Here is an 18,484-nt window from a genome sequence, read left to right as displayed (position 1 = left end):
GTGGTGCCCTGAAATTTGCATTTAAAAATTTTTTCATTATATGAGAAATTAACCTAGTTCCAAAGCTAAAACTATGAGAAATCCATTCTGTCCACTTCACCTTGTTCTCTTCCTTCTGCTGTAAGTAACCATTTTAATCATTCTTAACTTATTTTTCCATTTTCTTTGGAAAACAAATAAAAATGATTTGGTATACACACATACAGATACACACACACATACCTACATTTCTTTATAGGCTCTGAATATACATCAAAGTTTGAGAACCAAGCTCTAGAATCAGATATGATTTACTGGATTTACCTTGGAAAAACTACTTAAATTTTCAGGTTCTTCCTCTGGAAAATGGAGTTGTTATTATTGCATAAATGCTTACTACATCTAAGTACTCAACAATGAAGGCCCTTACTATTAGTCAATTAAACAAATATTTAATAAGTATCCATTATGAGTCAGGAACTCTTCTAGGCACAGTAAATAAACCTATGTACAAAACGAAGTTGTTGCTCTGAAGGAACTTATACTCTAATATGGAATGACAGAGACAATAATAACATAAAATAGCAGTAAGAGGCTTCTATGATAAGAAGATAAGGCTGAGTAAAACAGTAGCACATTGGTGGATGCGGCATTTTCTTTTATACAAAATAGCTCGGGAAGGTCTTGCTGATTTATGTGATATCTCAGCAAACAAAATGAGGAATGAGCCGTATATCTAGGACAAGAGACTGTCAGGCAGAGGAAGCAGCAAGTGCAAAGGCCCTGAGATAGTTACATGCTTTGTGTGTTCATGGAACAAGAACAACCATGTAACTAGTAGCAGAGAGGAGCAAGGGATAAGACCACAGGGAAAAACCAGGAACATAACTAGAGGCCTGATCATGACAGGTGTTGCCAGTCATGTTAAGGACTTTGGAACTTATTCCAATTGTGATGTGAAGCTACTGGAGGGTTTTGAGTAGAGGAGAGATGCAAATAGATGATGTTTTCAAAGGATCTCTCTACCTCTATGTGGATAAAAGACTGCAAATGGCACAATGGCAAACCCAGGGTGATGAGTCAGAAGACTATTACAGTCATTCAGATGGGAGAGACTGGTGCCTTCATCAACAGCAGTGAACAGTAGAGATGGAGAGAAGCGACTGGATTGTAGATTTTTTCAGGAGGTGGAACAGATAAGATTTGCTGATGGATTGGATGTGGTGTATAAGAGATTAAGAGAAGTCAAGGATAATTCCAAGGCTTTGAGATTTAGCCAAATGGGTAAACAGAAATGCCATTTCTGTTTGCAGAGATAATGGGATACAGGGGGATGGGCATGTTTTGAAATCAGGAACTGTTTTGGCCATGCGACCAGATATCCAAATGCAGATGCTGAAGAGGCAGCTGGATTCTACAACTCTGGAGTTTCAGGAGAAGTCCTCCTCCTCCTCATCACCATCAGTATCTTCCTCACTTCCATGTCCCAGAAGATGGGATTATGGTGGCTCTATGACATCATCCAGCTCAAATACTGTCTGGCCCTACAGAAGCCTGGAGGTTCCTGGATGAACTTTCCACCTAAGGTCACAATGTAGACAGAAGGGGTAAAAACTAGAAACAGCAATATTTACTGCAGCTAAAGCCTGAAAATAAAGTAGTTTTGAGGCACAAGGCAGTAAATGGCCTCTCATAGTCCAATACCTAGTGCAGCAATCTTGTAAGCAACAGGTGTTTCTCCTGTTTTGCTGGAGTTTAGACAGGCCAAAAGCTACCTACCATTTCAAAAGCTGTTTCTGGAAAGCACAGGTACAGAAAATCTTTATGGTAACAAACTGCAGTTGGTGAAAGAGCCTGAAATATGTGGACTACTAGTCCCACAGGGTATCAGGGTCAAGGATTCTGACAAGCTAAGTGGAGTGTGGCACGCGGCTGCATCCATCCTTTTCAGAAACATATGTCCGAGGCTGAGTGGATTAGCCTTCCCTCCATGATCACATATTAGGCAGCATAAGTCTCTGTTATCATTTATCTTGTATTGTAATCTGTTCACATTTCTTTGTCTGCCACTGTGTGTCCCAGGAGCACAGGCACTGTTTCTTACTCATCTTTGGGTTCCTCTTTTTAGCAGAGAGACTGGCCCATGCAGGCACTTAATACACACTTGACGAATAAACAGGGGAGTGATCCCCTTTGTGCTGAGTGTCAGATCTTTCATTTTTTCAATTTCTTTTTTTTTTCTCCTCTACTTATTTTAAATTTTTACTGAGAGCATTTAATGACAGAAAAGTGGAAGTTTTCTTGAGATACCTGGAGGAAGTAGGATTCTCTCCTTAACCCTAGGGCAGACTGCTGTGGAGGTGTGACTTTAAAAAGTCCCAGAGCTAAACAACCACAATGTTACTGTATAGCACAGGGGCCTATATTCAGTATCTTGTGAAAACCATAACAGAAAAGAAGATGAAAAATAATGTATAATATATGTAAAACTGAATCATTTGCTATACAGTAGAAATTAACACAACAGTGTAAATCAACTATATTTCAACAAAATAAAATTGAAAAAAGAGGTCCATGGCAGCTGGGGGAGAGTGGTGGGGGTGGAGGGGGAGTGCGCACACATTAATAAGATATGTAGTGAAGGTACCTTACTGAAAAGGATGTGAAGAATTCTGACTGAGTGGCACTGTCCATGACAATGAATAGAATGCCAGCTACCACCAAGATTCCACCAAGCCCATCATGATACTCAGCTCAGTATAAGATCTGATTAAGGTTCTGAGCCACCTTGATTTCTAGGACCTGGACATTAACAGGAAAGACTGAAATTACTTCTGTTTGGTGTTTGGTTATCAGACACACAAACACTCGTGGATAGGAGCATAATGTTCACAGGAGTCAAGGTTTATTTCAGAAACCATTTGTATTCTAGAACAGAGTCACCTGATCTTGCTTTCTGTACTGGCCAATCCCAAGTGGATCATGCAACGTTTTATGGGTTAGGTTTCCTGACAGCCTGAAATGACCCTCTTCTACTTATAGGAGTTAGGTAACTTGGGCATTTTGATTATGAGACAATCAACCACTTGGCTAGATTAAAAGTGGAGAGTAACAAGTTAGCTACAGTAGTTAGAAGTAAGTGATGAGTGGCCATTAAGGGGGAAAAGACATAGCTGCTAACTTGTTCAATGCAAAACAAGCAAACAAAAAGCAAAACTGTGCTGTCTTTCACCTGGAAAACAACTGTCTGGACAAGTTCAAGTCCCTAGCAGTCTGAGAACTTCTGTGGAACTTTGTTACCTAAACTAAAGACTTATTGGGAACAGAAATGAGCCCAAACTGAGTAGTTAATAAGCAAAGTTCCACCCCCAACTCCCTACCGAGAGCAAGGGCAGGTGAACATCCCTAAAATGCCTGGATCCCCGGAGATCGCCCAAACAGCTCCACCGCCCTCGCTGTCAACAGTGCTCTGCCTCCCCTCATCCTAGGCCCCTTTTGGAGGACACCCGACCAGAGTCCACACAGCCAGAGGCCGTCCACTTCCCTAGCCTCGTGAAAGGTCTCAGCCGCTCCCGCGCTGACCCCACCTGACCCCTCGTCTCACCCCAGGCAGCCAGACAGTCGATCTGCAGAGGCAGCTTTTCTAGGATCGGCACTGGCTCGAAGGCGTCGTGCATGGCGGCAGGCGCAGTCGCCGCCACAGCCTCAACCGGATTGTGCCGAGTCGGGTGTGGGGCCGGAATCAGGACCAGGGAAGAGTGGGGACCTCGGCTACTGGCTCTTGGGCAATAGAGCCATCAACGATACCGGACTTCCTGCAGAGTTAAGCCCGCCCCTTCCGCAGCTGAAGTTCCGCCCCTTCCGCCCCGGTTCCTAGCGCAATCTCCAGGAGTGACCTGGTACCTGGGTTCGCGTTTTTCGCTGGACCATCGTGGAGCCCGAGTGGTCATGGGTTTAACAAGGTGGAAAAGGGATCTTAATCTTTGAACTGTTTTGGGCATCAGAGCATGATGAAGAATTCAGGCTTTGGCGTTAGTTAGACTTGGGATGGAGACCTGTTATTTAGGAAATGAGCTCAGGAGCTGTGGCGTTTAAGAAACAATCTCTAGAAGCCTTAGTTCTGTATCTGGAAAGTGATGGTAGTGTTGTGTACCTAACCTTGTGAGCTCTTAGCAACAGCTGACATTCTAAGCACTCAATCAATGGTACTTTTAGTATTACCATTATAAACCCAACTAATTCGCAGTAACTTTCCCTTGTATTTTATTTTAGGGGCTTATCGAGGCCAGCAGTTCTCAAAGTATGGTCCCTAGGTCAGCATCACCTGGGAACTTGTTAGAAAGGCAGTCCCAGACCTCATCCAGCCCTACTGACTCAAACACTGAAGGCGGGAGGGGTGGGTGGTGGTCCAACTGTGTTTTACTAAGTCCCCAAGGTGAGTCCATGAACTTTTATTTAAAGTTTGAGAACGAATGCCAAGAATGATCTGTATCTGGCAGTTTACCCCCAAGAAAACAGCTAGTATGCTGTGAAGTGAAGCATTTGGTTTAAAGCAAAATGTAAAAGAAAAAAGGAGTGAGTCTGTGATATAACCATATTAAAAAACAAAAACCCTACAGCCCTGGTCACTTTTAGTTTCTTCATCTGTAAATGAGGAATACTGTCCCATCTTTATCAAATACTGTTTCTGATAATCAAATGAAGTATTTTCAAGTAGTAAGAAACACAAAAATTGCTAAAGAAATCTTGGGGCTAATTTTCCCCATAGAAACTGAACACCTTGAAAATTGAGAATTACCAGGTGTTCTGCTAGAAGGCCTGCTACCTTGTAGTTCCAGTTCAAGACCAAAATAAACCATGTAGACTCTTAAGTTGGTTACAGATCAATGTGATAATATAAATTCCTTCTGAACCTAGTCTAAGAACTGATACACTACAGCCAATCACATTAACACGTCATGAGAAAACGGAATTACCAGGCTATAGAATTTGTGCTATACACCCCTGCTTGTAACAGTAGGTTTCTGGGAATTTCCAGGCAGTCTGGTGCTTAGGACTTGGCACTTTCACTGTTGGTGGGGGAACTAAGATCCTGCAAGCCATGTGGTGTTTAAAAAAAAACAAAAAACAAAAACCGGGGGTTTTTGCCTAGTTTCAAATTGATATCTAACCAGTCTCAAAAATATATGACCAATTATGCTGCTGCATTATGACCACTATTCACTTGCTGAGTTTTGGTGTGGAAGAACAGAAGTACACAAAGTTAATACCAGCTGTTTGCAAATAGGTTAACCTGAGAATAGGCAGTCTGTATTGTTTCTTAAGAGATACTATCTAGGTGATTTTTGTTGTTGTTAATCACCATACCAAACAGCTAGAGAAATGTTATATAAACACTTTAGTGAAGATTGTAGTCACATGGTCACTGATTTTAACAGAAAATAAGACAATATAGAATAAAAACCAAGGAAGGGAAATTCAATGAGAGTGTGGAGAAAGAAGGGTCTTCAGAGAAAGTCTTGGAAAAAAAGTGACAAAAACATGAATTTTGTTAAAATTTTTTAATATTAAAAAGTGGCATGAACTTTCTATGTAGAACAAAAAATCTTGGGAAGGCAAAATTGTGGACAAAATCATTCGAACAAATAATAGTGCTTCAAATGAATCCCATCACCTTGTGATGTTTCTTATAAACCATCCCTAAGCCAACACCAGATACAAGTACAATCCTAAAAAATGAGCAGCAGTCCAGGGCCTCCACATTATTTCATGCAGAAAAAACTGTTTAAGAAAGAAGGACCTGTTTCCTTTATATTAGCTCCTGCTTCTGAAGCACGACCCCTTTAGCAGGGTGCTCGCTCACATGCACTTACGATAGAGTGCCTTTCTGCATCTAGTGCAACACCCAGTGAAAGGCATGAAGGCAAACAGAGCACTGCCCAGGACTCCACAACGCTGCCCCTGAAGGCTTACAAAACAGTAGTTAAAAGTTCTGGAGTGTGCACCACATTGCCAGCAATGGGATGTGTCACAATAGCAGATGTCAAAAGAGTTAAGCTAATATTTCTCTCTAAAGTACATCTGAAATAGAAAAATCTTTAATATACACCATTTGTAAACAAAATTGCACTTGATTTTGCTTCTTCAAATGATTTAAATCACACTGTAACAGTCTCTCTCTCTCTCCCTTTGTTGTCTGTTGTTGCTCTTTTAATCACTGATAGAACTGTGGCTCTTTAACGCAGGACTTTTTTTTCCCCCTCTAAACTACCTCTGCAAGATTTAACCTTGGCTTCCCAGGAAACACAAAGATAATTAACAATTTCACCCATCACCTATGTAATTCCCTAAATAAATAAAAATTACAGGCAGTTGCTCCTGGATATTACATATTATGGCATTGATGTCACAGTTCTTCAGAGGATGTTAAATTTTTTAGTTTGACAGATTAAACAATTTAAACATTATAGAAGGTTTAGGAACAACATACACAAGTTGCATAAACATCAATGTCAGGGTGTGGGAGGGAAAGGGGCATCAATGCTGCAAATAAAAAACTTGTAGATTCTTTTCATCCTATGAACTTGTTTTCAAGAGAATATTCTCCTTGTTCCAACACCTCTCACCAGCTCCAGTGCACAAAGATCAAGGAACAGATCAAGATGTCATTGCCTCCTTTAATCCCATGGAGCAGTGCAGTGACTAACATAGAAGCTGATCTCTTTCCAGGTCCTAGCGATCCTCAGTTGCTAATCTTCCCATTCTTTACTCCATTTTGGACCTTTCGAAGTGCGTGATCATTCGTTCCTAGGGAGGAAAAAGTTATTTTAAGTATATTAATTTTAAATGGTCTACATTCCAAATATCTTTTACAAAAATGATCCCAGGTTTTCTTAAGTACTTGCTTATGTTCATTAGCTATTTAGAGCAATGCTTCCTAATCATCTATGAAGATTTTGAAACATACAGATGTCCAAGTCCAAAAATTAACTGAAGCAAAATCTATAGGCTTCTGGACAACAAGCCACAAAGCAAAAGGAACTGTGTATTTTAGAGTCACTTAAGCTTTAATAAAAATGTGTACCTCCTGTGATTCAGGAATTTAACTTAACGGAAGAGTCAAGGATATGGGCAAAGATTTAGCTTCTACCATCTCTACTATTGTAACAATACTAGAAAGAATTGTGTCCAAAAATATAAGACTGTATAGACAAACTACAGTATATCCTGATTAAAATTACATTTGATGAAGAAGTTCTAGACATCTGTTGTACAACAATGCACATATAAATTAACACTTTGCACTTGAGAAAGGTTAGAATGGTAGACTTTATGTGTTTTCCATTATAATTTTTTAAAATCATGTAATTTTGTAAAATCATGTAATTTGATTATAAAACAGTATTTGTAATATGCTGTTTCAATTGAAAAGATTAATGTAATACTATTAAATTTCACAGTAACTACACAGGAATTTTACTTTAGTCTTCATTTTCCCCAAACTCTGACAGAACTGTAAATCCCTTTGCAATATGATCAATTACATCAGAAAATCTATCCTTTTCACATTTTTTTCTTAGAAATACTCCTCCCTGAAGCTCTCTGTTATCCTGTTCCATTCTGGACTAACTGCTCTCCAAACATCATCCTAGGAATTTATCCCTGCCTCTGTGTCAGATCCTTGATTTCCTGGATCCAAAGTCTTTCTCTTTATAGCTCCCTCATATTCATATATTTTATGAATAAACATCTACATAGTAATTTTACTTTAGAATACTTTCTGATTTTATTTTAGGATACGTTTCCTGGGAAAGCACACATAGGATGTCCATTATTTTATTTTTTGCATGACTGAAAACATCTTTATTTTATCCCCAAATGATAATTGAGTATAGAATTCTAGTTTGAAAATAATTTTTCTCAGAATTCAAATACATTGTTCTATTATCTTCTAGCTTCCAATGTTGTTGAAGAGTCTGATGTTGTTGAAGAGTCAGATTCTTCAACTCTAGTCCTTTATCTGTTTCTCTTATAATTCATTTAAGTTCTTGAACCATTTTTTTATACAGGAAAATATAAAACCATGAAGTCTGCCACCAAAAGTACTACAATAAACACACATTCCCTGAACAGCACAGCTGGGTTTCACATCCTCAGCCCTCTCTGGTTGAAATATGGATGTCTGGAAAGCTGAAGCCAAAAGGGAAGTCCTGAAGGCCAACCCATTATAAGCAGAAGGTGGCACCCAAGAGAAAGAACTGAGAATACACCACAAAAAGCCAAGTGTTCCGTAAGCAGGCTTGTCTGAATGGTAGAGTTCTCAGTTAATTCAATGCATAGAACAGCTAAGGAATCTGACACTGTGCTGCACCACACAGCAGGTCAGTGGGGAGCGAAGAAACCATTTTCTAACAGTCAATCCAATACAGTAAGTCATAATGGGCAAAGGCTTTTATTTTTTTTTAATTTATTTATTTTTAAACTTTACAGTATTGTGTTAGTTTTGCCAAATATCGAAATGAATCCGCCACAGGTATACATGTGTTCCCCATCCTGAACCCTCCTCCCTCCCCATACCATCCCTCTGGGTCATCCCAGTGCACCAGCCCCAAGCATCCAGTATCGTGCATCGAACCTGGACTGGCAACTCGTTTCATACATGATATTATACATGCTTCAATGCCATTCTCCCAAATCTTCCCACCCTCTCCCTCTCCCAAAGAGTCCATAGCTTTTAAAAGGCTTTCTGAAATCAAGATAACCTAAACATTCAGAACATGTCTAGAAGAGGTTTCCATGAACTCAGACTGCAAGTCTTAAATAAGACTTCATGAGAAACCTTCTAGATGAAGTGTATGGAACCATATTAAAAGACTAAAAATCAACATAAACATTTTATTGTTGTTCAGTCTTGAAGTTGTGTCCAACTCTCTGTGACCCCATGGACTACAACAACATAAACATCAGAAGTATACTATTATCCTTATTATCTGTAAGATAGTGACACAGAGAGTACTGATAGTAGGTAACAAAACCAGGCCATTACTGAGTCAAATAGATCAGTGTTCTTGAACAAAAGACTGATGACTGCCTATTAAGCCACCAGACACAAAGTTTATGTGTATATTATTTGATTACTAACCTCATCTGAATCCAGAAGGGCTGGAAGTGCTCTACAGAGAGAAAAACAAACTGATAAATGTAAAATAAAGCCATAAATGGTTCATAAAGGATAGTGGAATAATGAGTACAATTTAATGACATTTCAGGAAAAGACAAAAAACCCCACAAGAATCAGTTACTAAAATTGTATGGACTTTAATAGGACCAATGTTTAATTAACATTATAGACATCGAAAGGAACTCAAAAATTCCAAAAGGATTACCCCACTGATTTTAGGAAGACCTATAGCTAAATCTTTCTGAGCAGAAATGTCATCTGAATGAACAATCTGGATTACTTTCATTTGTATTAATACATCATTCCTAGTTTTTAGTTTCTAACATCTTTTAATGTTTTTAATATTTTGAATTATTTTCAATAATTTAATCTTTTACTTTCAGAGTTAACTACAAACATTCTCATTACTATGTTCTTCAGCTCAATTCATTTAAAATAATAAAATACTACTTTGAAAAGTATTCTTGTGGTAATGATTCAAAAACTTACACATCTGTCACAGAAGAAGGAACATTTTCTTCTACCCACTTTAAATCATCTTCCTGCTGAGAACACATAAATGCCAGATGTTACTAAAATGCACCAAAATATACATCTCAAGTAAGAATCTAAAGAGGTCTCAATTTAATCTTGTTACTCTGAATTAGTATATTCACATAACAGGACTGAAAACATAGAAGTCAAATAATTTAATTTGAAAAAGTAAACTATATATACGAAATATAAAATGGTATCTTATATCCCTAAATGCTTTCTTTTCAATAGTGTAATACCTAGAGTTCTTCATGTAAGCTTTGAGCCTTAAAAATAAAATAAATTGTAAAGTCCTTTTAAATGTTGAGTGAATGCAGTTCTGAAGGAAAAAAAAAAAGCTGATTGAAGAAATCTTGATCTTTTTTCTTTAAAAAAAAATCAAAGTATAGTTGATTTACAATGCTGTGTTAATTTCTGCTATATGGCAAAGTGTTCAGTTATATAAATAGATATATATATATATGTATTCTTTTTCATATGCTCTCCATTATGGTTTATCAGAGGATTTTAAAAAATGTTATACTGGAGTATAGTTGAATTTCAATGTTGTGTTAGTTTCAGATGTACAGCCAAGTGAATCAGTGATACATATATCCACTTGCTTTTAGATTCTTTTCCCTTATAGGCCATTGAAGACTAGTAAGTAGAGTTCCCTGTGCTATATAGTAGGTCCTTGCTGTTTATCCATCCTATATATAATAGCTTGCATTTGCTAATCCCAAACTCCCACTCCTTCCCTCCTCCACCCCTCCCCACTTCCAACCATAAGTCTGTTCTCTATGAGTCTTTTTCTGTTTCATAGATAGGTTCGCTTGTATCATATTTTAGATTCCACATTTAAGTGACATAATATGGTATTTGTCCTTCCCTTTCTGACTTACTTAGTTTGGTAATCTGTTCATCCATGTTGCTACAAAGGCCGTTATTTCATTCTTTTTTATGGCTGAGCAGTATTCGATTGCGTGTATGTACCACATCATCTTTAGTCATTCATCTGTTGATGAGTATTTAGGTTGTTTCCATGTCTTGGCTATTGTGAATAGTGCTGCTATGGACATGGGAGTGGGGAGTGCCTATATCTTTTTGAATTATGTTTTGTCTGGAAACATGCCCAAGGGTAAGATCCCTGGGTCATATGGCAACTCTTTCAGGAGCCTCCATACTGTTCTCCGTAGTGGCTGTACCAATTTACGTTCTCAACAACAATGTAGGAGGGTTCACTTTTCTCCACACCCTTTCCAGCATTTGTTATTTGCAGACTTTTTTATGATGGCCATTCTGACCAGTATGAGTTAATATCTCATTGTAGTTCTGAAAAAATCTTGATCTTTACTACAAAAAAGACCACCTTAGGTTATTAATGAGGCTATGATTACACTGATGAAAACCATTACACAAAAACATCAGTATGGTCTGGAACTTTTTTAGGACATAGCAGAATCTCTTGCTATCTCTGTTTTTAAAAATGTTAATTATACAATAGGTTAAAAAAAAAATCACTAAGACCTGTACATAACTGCTGAGCTCCACCAAGAGTTAGAAGAGAGGGCAAAAAGAAAAGATATCATACTTACTGCTTTATTTACTTTACTATTTCCATTTGGTTCTTGTTTGGTACTTCTCATTTTCATCCCTTCTGTAGAAGAAAAAAAAATAAATATGGTTAACTATGTCAGTGACCACACTGACAGCAAAAATATATCAAGACCTTCATTTTAAGCTTACTGACACTAAATTATACTACAGGTAAGTTTCTTCATCTTTACATTTGTGCTGGAAAGTTCAAAGTAAAATTTTCAGCTCATCTATAGCACTGGACATTTAATGTGCCATTAATCACTGAACATCTTTAGATGAAGTTTCTTCTAAAGACTGATACCCTTTTGCTTTCCTCTAACTTTACCACATACCCAACTGAAGAATAGCATGTTGTAAAAGAGTAAATCAAAGTCTCTTGATTTTGATACTCACAATGTTATACTTCATTTACTCTATTTCTAAAAACCAGAAAGGAATATTAAAAGCACAAATAAAAGGTGAATTTTATCACTACCAAAGCTTTCTTTCAGCATAGGTTCCTTTTGTTCATCCTCCTCCTCTTCCTCAGACAATGGTGAAAAGGCAAACCTGACAGAACAAAGGTAGAACAGAAGGAAAAAATTAGAAAAGGAAAAATACTATTCCACTGTCTGGATTTTATAGGACTAATTATGGAAACCTCAATCACAGTCATTCATAATGTCAGTTTCATGAATAACACAACAGTTCCCTCCCTTCAGAAAGGTCTCAACTGCTGCTCTGAACAAGAGAGAAGCAGAATGGTATCATATTCATGAGTGCAGGCTCAGCCACAGGCTACTTGTGACCTTAGACAAGTTCCCTATTCTTCTCTGTGCCCCAGGTTCCTCATCTGTAGATGGGGATAATAATAGAACATTACTGTAATAAAGCAGATAAGTTATTTCAAATAAAGGGCTGAGAACAATACTTCATGGTAAGCAATCAATTAAATGTTCATTTATAAGCATATGTACCACACAAGGGTAAGCATACAATTCAAAATTTCAGCCTTCAAACTGGTAGTTATGATTTGGAAAGTCTGATTGTGCTGTGTTCCAAGTAATTTATCTTCCTTCGCAACTTGCAAGAGGTTCAGCAAAGCTGCTACTGGATAGGTAATTTTCAGAATGCTTAGCTGTGAACTCATTCTGCACTTTTCATTTTACTGTTGCTTATTATTTTTATTTTCTTGTTTTAAAAGTCTCCCTTACATTCCTATAAGCTAGGAATAATAAAGAACACCTATAACCTGTTAAAGGGTAACTAACAAAAATTCACAATCCCAGCAATCCCAAGGCACTCACTAGTACCGAGTATATGCTGTGTGCCAGTGTGTTCTTAAAGGCTCACCTTGTATACACAGAGAGATCTAGCCTTTGCCCCTGACTGATGGGAGGTGATCTCTATGTCCCTGGCATGTCCTGCCTGATACGACTGTCACTGGTTACCCACTCTGGATCTGGCCACAGGACAGTCTAACAATGTGATTTGTGTTAAGCTCTCTGATGGTTAAGAATCCACCTGCAATGCAGAAGACCTGGGTTCGATCCCTGGGTTGGGAAGATCCCCTAGAAGAGGGCATGGCAACCCACTCCAGTATTCTTGCCTGGAGAATCCGAACAAACAGAGGAGCCTGGCGGGCTACAGTCCATGGGGTCGCAAAGAGGCGGACACAACTGGGTGACTAAACACAGCACATACTCCGGGACACACAATATCACTTCCAGTCTCCAGAGGAACTAGCAACTAAAGATCACAGGCTGACCTCCAGGCCCTCCTTGGAGACTGAAGGTTAGCCATACAGGCAGCAGGTAATCAAACCCCAATAGTGGCCCACAGGCTCGGGTGAGTTTCCCTCAGCTGGCAATACTCAGTATATACTGTCACTGTCATATATACAGTGCAACCAGGAGGAAGGAACACCATCTGTGACTCCATGGGGAGCAGACAATTGGGAGAGATGCATTAGGACCCCTCCTGGACTCTGTATTTTAAGTATCTCCTCCAAGCTGATTTTAATGTTTACCCCTTTTCTGTAATAAACTATAGCCATGAACGCAACAGCTTTCAGTGAGTTCTGAGTCCTTTTAGTGAATTATCTAATCTGAACTGGTTCTGCAAACCCCTGAACTTGCAACTGTGTGTCAAAAGTGAAGACAGTCTTATAGGGACCATTCCCTCAGATTTTGCAGCTTAGCTAACTCCATGTAGCCAGGAACTTTTCTTGGTCTTTGTGGAATGTACTTCTGGTTTGAGGGGTGGGGGATGGAAAGAGAAGGTAGATACTTCACAATAAATAAAGTATATACATTTTAGAAGATAATAAGTGCACTGAAAGAAAAAATGGGGCAGAGGGGTATTGGAGGATATAAAAATAAATGTATGTAACTGAACAGGACCCTCTACCATCTTCCTGGGATAATTCCTCCCCCCACTGGCCCCCTCCTCCCTGGCTCCAAATCCTCTGCTAGCCTTTTGTTTGTAGAAAAACTTTAGCTTCCTAGGCCTTCCCCGAATTCCAAAGAAAAAATTCAATCAGAGAAATGAGAAAATGAGGAAGCAAAGGAAAACAGTCAAGCAAGACAAAACAATAATATTTCAGCCATTTAACAAAGTCAAAGACACTTAAGTTCCTCTTTACGGGCTACATATAATAGTCTAAGCCATATCCTTTGAGCTGTTTTTCAGATATTGAAACCCCCACCAGGTGGAACTACGTGTTGCCAAAAGTCGATAGATCCTAGACTGTTGGAACCAGAAGGTTGATGGGTACCGACTCCCAATTACCTCACCTCTAACCAATCAGAAGAATGTCCATGAGCTGATCATGCACCCATACCCCTACTCCCTATCTTTAAAAACCTTTCTCTGCTCTGGAGTAGGAAATGGCAACCCACTCTAGTATTCTTAGCTAGAAAATAGACAGAGGAGCCTGGCAAGCTAAAAAAAAAACAACCAAAAAACAAAAAAACAAAACCTTTCTCTGAAAACCACAGGGGAGTTTGGGTCTTTTAAGCCTGGCTGCCCGGACTCGTTGCTTGTGTTCTGCAATAAACACTGTACTTTGCTTCACCACAACCCAGGGTCAGCAGATGGGCCTTACTGTGCACAGGCAAGCAAGCCCAAGTTTGGGCTGGTAAAATGTACAAGGGTATTTAAGACAGTCTTATAGCTTATTCCTATTTTTAATGTTCCTGTGCATAAAAGGTATTTATTTACAGTAATATTTACTACTACAGTAATACAGTAATATTTACTGTTTATTTACAGGCCATTATTTAGATTGAAGCTGGGTTTTTTTAAAAGTATCCATAATTTTTATTTTTTCTTTTATCAAGTATAGATTACAATGTTGTGTTAATTTCTTCTGTAAAGAAAAGTGATAGTTATACATACGTATACATTCTTTTTTATATCCTTTTCACTATAGTTTACTACAGAATATACAATACAGTACCCTGTGCTATACAGTAGGACCTTGCTTATCCATTCTATATATAACAGTTTGCATCCACAGCAGATCTTTAGAAGGACCTACTTATAATGATGCTCCATGGCTGATGTCCAGTAACTTGGCACTTGAACTGTTCCCTAGCAGGTTAAGGGTGGACCACTGTACCTAGGCTGTCTGTACAATGCAGTCTATAATAAAATTTGCTTTGCTTCTGGGCTTTCGGAATTTTGGTACATATTAGGTACAAAGTGGGGCTTCCCAGGTGGCACGAGTGGTAAAGAACCCACCTGTCAAGGCAGGAGACATAAGAGACACAGGTTTGACCCATGGGTTGGGAAGATCCCCTGGAAGACAGCGTAACAACCCACTCCAGTATTCTTGCCTGGAGAATCTCATGGACAGAGGGGCCTGACAGGGTTGCACAGAGTTGGATATGACTGAAGAAACTTGGCAGGCAGGAAGGTACAAGGTGCTTACGTGGCCAGGCCCCGATAATAACCTGAGTGCTGAGTCTCTAATGGTATTCCATGGGCAGAAACATTACTGCATTTTTTGTGTTGGGAAAAGAAGCATGCATGATGTATAAATACTTCCTTAGAGGAGGAGGAGAACATCAGCAAACAAGGATTCTTCTATACTCTACCTGTGTCTTTTTCTCTTGCTGATCTCACCATTTTGCTGTAATAAACTTTGCTCTGGGATTTCCCTGGTGGTCCAGTTGTTAAGAATACCCCTGCAAGTGCAGGGAACATGGGTTCTGAACACTGTTCTGGGAGGATTCCACATGCTGCAAGGCAACTAAGCCTGTGCTCCACGACTACTGAACTCACACTCTAGAGCCCGCAAGATGCAACTGCTGGGCCTGCGCACTCTAGAACCTGTGCTCTTCGCAAAAGAAGCCGCCACAATGAGAAGAAGTCCACGCACAACTAGAGAAAGTCCTTGTGCAGCAGTGAAGACCCAGTGCAGCCAAAAATAAAGAACAATTAATCAATGTTTTTTTAAAAAGTACAACTGTATACTGAGTCTCATGAGTCCTTTTAAACATATGTGGCCTTGGGAACCCTGAAACACCCAAAGTGGAAAGAGGCCAAATGCCTATCAATATGAAACAAGTTAATTAATTGTAGCACATCTGTATCATGTAATATAGATAATGCCATCCATGAAAATAGATGGTTTAATTTAAACCAGTTGTCTTGTGCACTCCAAAGTGCACTTTGAGTGAGTAAAAGAAGATTCCACATGTGAACAAGGAATATAATGTGGAAGAATACATCACATTAGGCTATTAACACTGCAGTTACAGGGACTGTACACAATGTACTTTTAAAAAAGGAGAAAGGAAGAGAGGTAAAGCAAACATTTTTTCTAAAAGACTGAAGAAAGGGAAAATTCTTGTGTATAGATAATAGCCAGCAAATGAGAAGAAGATCAATAGATCAATTTGCAGAGGGAGGTGGCAGCAAAGACTGAGAAGCTGCCAGAAATGATAGAGCAGTGGCCCTGTGCAGCACACTGGAAGACAAAGCTTCCAAGGTAGTGGCCTGCAGAGTCTGACCCAGAGTACGAGGAGGCAGTCGGCAGGAGGCCCTGGTCTCTGGGCAGCCTCATTAAGAAAGGCGGCAGAGCCACATGGAAGCTTAACACTCCCTGAGCCCAGGTCCCTTCAGCTCAGTGCAGCCACGAATGCTGAGATAAACGTGCCAAGGGAGAACGAAGAGCAATTTCTGCTCCTGGCCAAGTCAGTCAAGGGGGCAGCACTGGCCACCCTCATCAACCAGGTGCTGATGTCTACATATTTGGGGAATTGCTGGGTATGCCTAACGTTAGAGAGCTGGTTAAGGGGAACTCTGCTTCCACATTGCAGCTGCTGATGGCATTTCCTTGCGGGACATATGCTGAGCACTGAGCTGAAGCTCAGAATCTTCCCCTACTCACTGAGGCTCAGAAGGGTAAGTTTTGACACCTATCAATCATCAGCCTGGCTGCCAAAGGCAAGTATATTCTACATGCAATACTGTGGAGGCCTGCATCCTGCAGAACGTGTGGCATCTGGAAGGCTCTGAATGTGGACATGCTTCGCCTTCCAGTACAACCAGAGGCTAGAGGCTGATGATATCCAGGCACCAGGACCTCATTATCCAAATATAACCATGTTATTTTGAATTCAAATAAATTTCTATACTGACAATAAAAAGAGTATATATACATATATCAATATATAACATGACAGAGAAATAAATCTATGAGATGTCTATCTATTAAAAAAAAATTAATGTAAAGCAGGGTCACCAGACCCTTGGTTATACCATCTCAACCTTTTCCCTCTTTGGTGGTACAGTTGTATAATATAAACTCATAACTGTCTAAAGCACAAGAAGAGAGGAGAAAAACAAGGGAAACAAAGGTATAGCTAATAACAAAATAAAGACAGCTAACTCCTAAATAACTGAGATTAGCCTACAGTTAAATAAAGCAAATTCACCTATCAATTTTTATTCCACAGTCACTTAAGTTCTCATTTTACCCTTTCTGTTGTTACAGTCAGCTGAGCTAACAAACTATAGAAATTGTTTTCTCCTGGAAAGTAGATAGGTGATACTCCCATTAAAATTGTCACAATCTACTTCCCTTTTATTTACCCGTACAAATATTAATAGAAGATGTCAGAACTGACAAGGACCTCATATCAATAGGTATCAATTTCCTCCCTCATTATACGAAGAGGAAACTAAAGGCTCAGAGAGATGAAGAGAGGCAGCATGTCAAAAATCATAGCTCAAATTAACAGGAGAGCTAAGACATGAGCCCAATTTCCTAAATATGGACCCACAAAGTATCATTTCCATTATATGACACAGCCCTAATAGTGTCACTCACTGAACCACGCCTAATTGATAACACATCCATTTAGTGGTTATCAGCTTGAATAAGAAGTGTCCCCAAACCTTTGGTTATTCGCTGATGGTCGCCAGAGAACCATGATGACAAAGAGGATCATGGAGAATAGCAACCGCCAGATGGCATCATCCACCCACAGCTCCCGCCAATCCTACCAAAAGGGGAGAAAAAATTTATATATTAATATATCATCTTAACCAGCTGTTCACAAAGCCCTTTGCATAGAACAAGAACCACTTATTTATTCATTCAACTTATATTTACTAAAAGGGCCGGTTATGTGCTAATAAGCACTGTGCCACGTGCTTAGGATACAAAGTAAATGAACCTAATTTCTTTCCTTGTTTACTAAAGAAAAGGCACTAAGCAGACAGAGTACCTGTCAATGCTTCATTATAGCTGAGAATCTTTAGGGAAGGGTTTTTATACAAGGTAAGAGAAAATAATATCAGATTATTATTTTTTAATAATTTTCACTTCTATTTATTTAATTTTACCAAAATAGAGCTTTAGCTCCCTCCAAAGAAATGTTACTGGCCATATTCTTTGTGCCCAGATCTTAAGGACATGGTTTTTACTCAGATCAGCATTATTCACAGAAACTTAATGCTTAAGACTCTGGATTTCTTGTTTGAGAATCTTCAGTTAAGGCAAGATTGGGTTATGACAGTCTCTGGTTATCATTTATAAAATTCTCTTGAACTACTGGTATATATCATATATGGTATATATAAAATACTCAGGAGGAGAGAAGCATTCTAACTCCCAGAATGAAGACCTAACCCTAATTTTTTATAAAATGCAAACCTTACCACTGTCATCAACATAATTGTCTGTGTACAACAAACGGTACACTGTTTCTAAATGTATGT

At 39.0% G+C, this 18,484-nt stretch overlaps 2 protein-coding genes across 5 annotated transcripts in view; both read right to left on the bottom strand.

Annotated features, from left to right (window-relative positions):
- VPS39 (VPS39 subunit of HOPS complex) overlaps positions 1 to 3,799 on the bottom strand; it is a 46,959-nt gene extending 43,160 nt beyond the window's left edge. For 2 of the 3 annotated variants that reach the window (XM_006066209.4, XR_003112381.3), the window contains exon 1: positions 3,584 to 3,798. In XM_006066209.4, coding sequence (XP_006066271.1) covers positions 3,584 to 3,656 — 73 coding nt within the window. In that variant the 5' untranslated portion in view covers positions 3,657 to 3,798. Of the gene's footprint in view, positions 1 to 3,583 lie in introns of all 3 variants that reach the window. The other variant, XM_025295859.3, reaches the window with a different exon arrangement.
- A 1,726-nt stretch (positions 3,800 to 5,525) lies between these two features.
- The window catches only part of TMEM87A (transmembrane protein 87A), a 39,214-nt gene continuing 26,255 nt past the window's right edge, over positions 5,526 to 18,484 (bottom strand). For both annotated transcript variants that reach the window (XM_006066202.4, XM_006066203.4), the window contains exons 15-20: positions 17,660 to 17,763; positions 11,748 to 11,821; positions 11,269 to 11,330; positions 9,650 to 9,705; positions 9,122 to 9,152; positions 5,526 to 6,786 (exon numbers count right to left, since the gene is read on the bottom strand). In XM_006066202.4, coding sequence (XP_006066264.3) covers positions 6,745 to 6,786; positions 9,122 to 9,152; positions 9,650 to 9,705; positions 11,269 to 11,330; positions 11,748 to 11,821; positions 17,660 to 17,763 — 369 coding nt within the window. In that variant the 3' untranslated portion in view covers positions 5,526 to 6,744. The remainder of the gene's footprint in view (positions 6,787 to 9,121; positions 9,153 to 9,649; positions 9,706 to 11,268; positions 11,331 to 11,747; positions 11,822 to 17,659; positions 17,764 to 18,484) is intronic.

This window comes from Bubalus bubalis, chromosome 11, assembly GCF_019923935.1.
Source record: "Bubalus bubalis isolate 160015118507 breed Murrah chromosome 11, NDDB_SH_1, whole genome shotgun sequence".
In the NCBI taxonomy this organism is placed as follows: domain Eukaryota; kingdom Metazoa; phylum Chordata; class Mammalia; order Artiodactyla; family Bovidae; genus Bubalus; species Bubalus bubalis.
The sequence above is the reverse complement of the archived record's forward strand: the minus strand, read 5'-3'. Positions and strand labels throughout refer to the sequence as shown.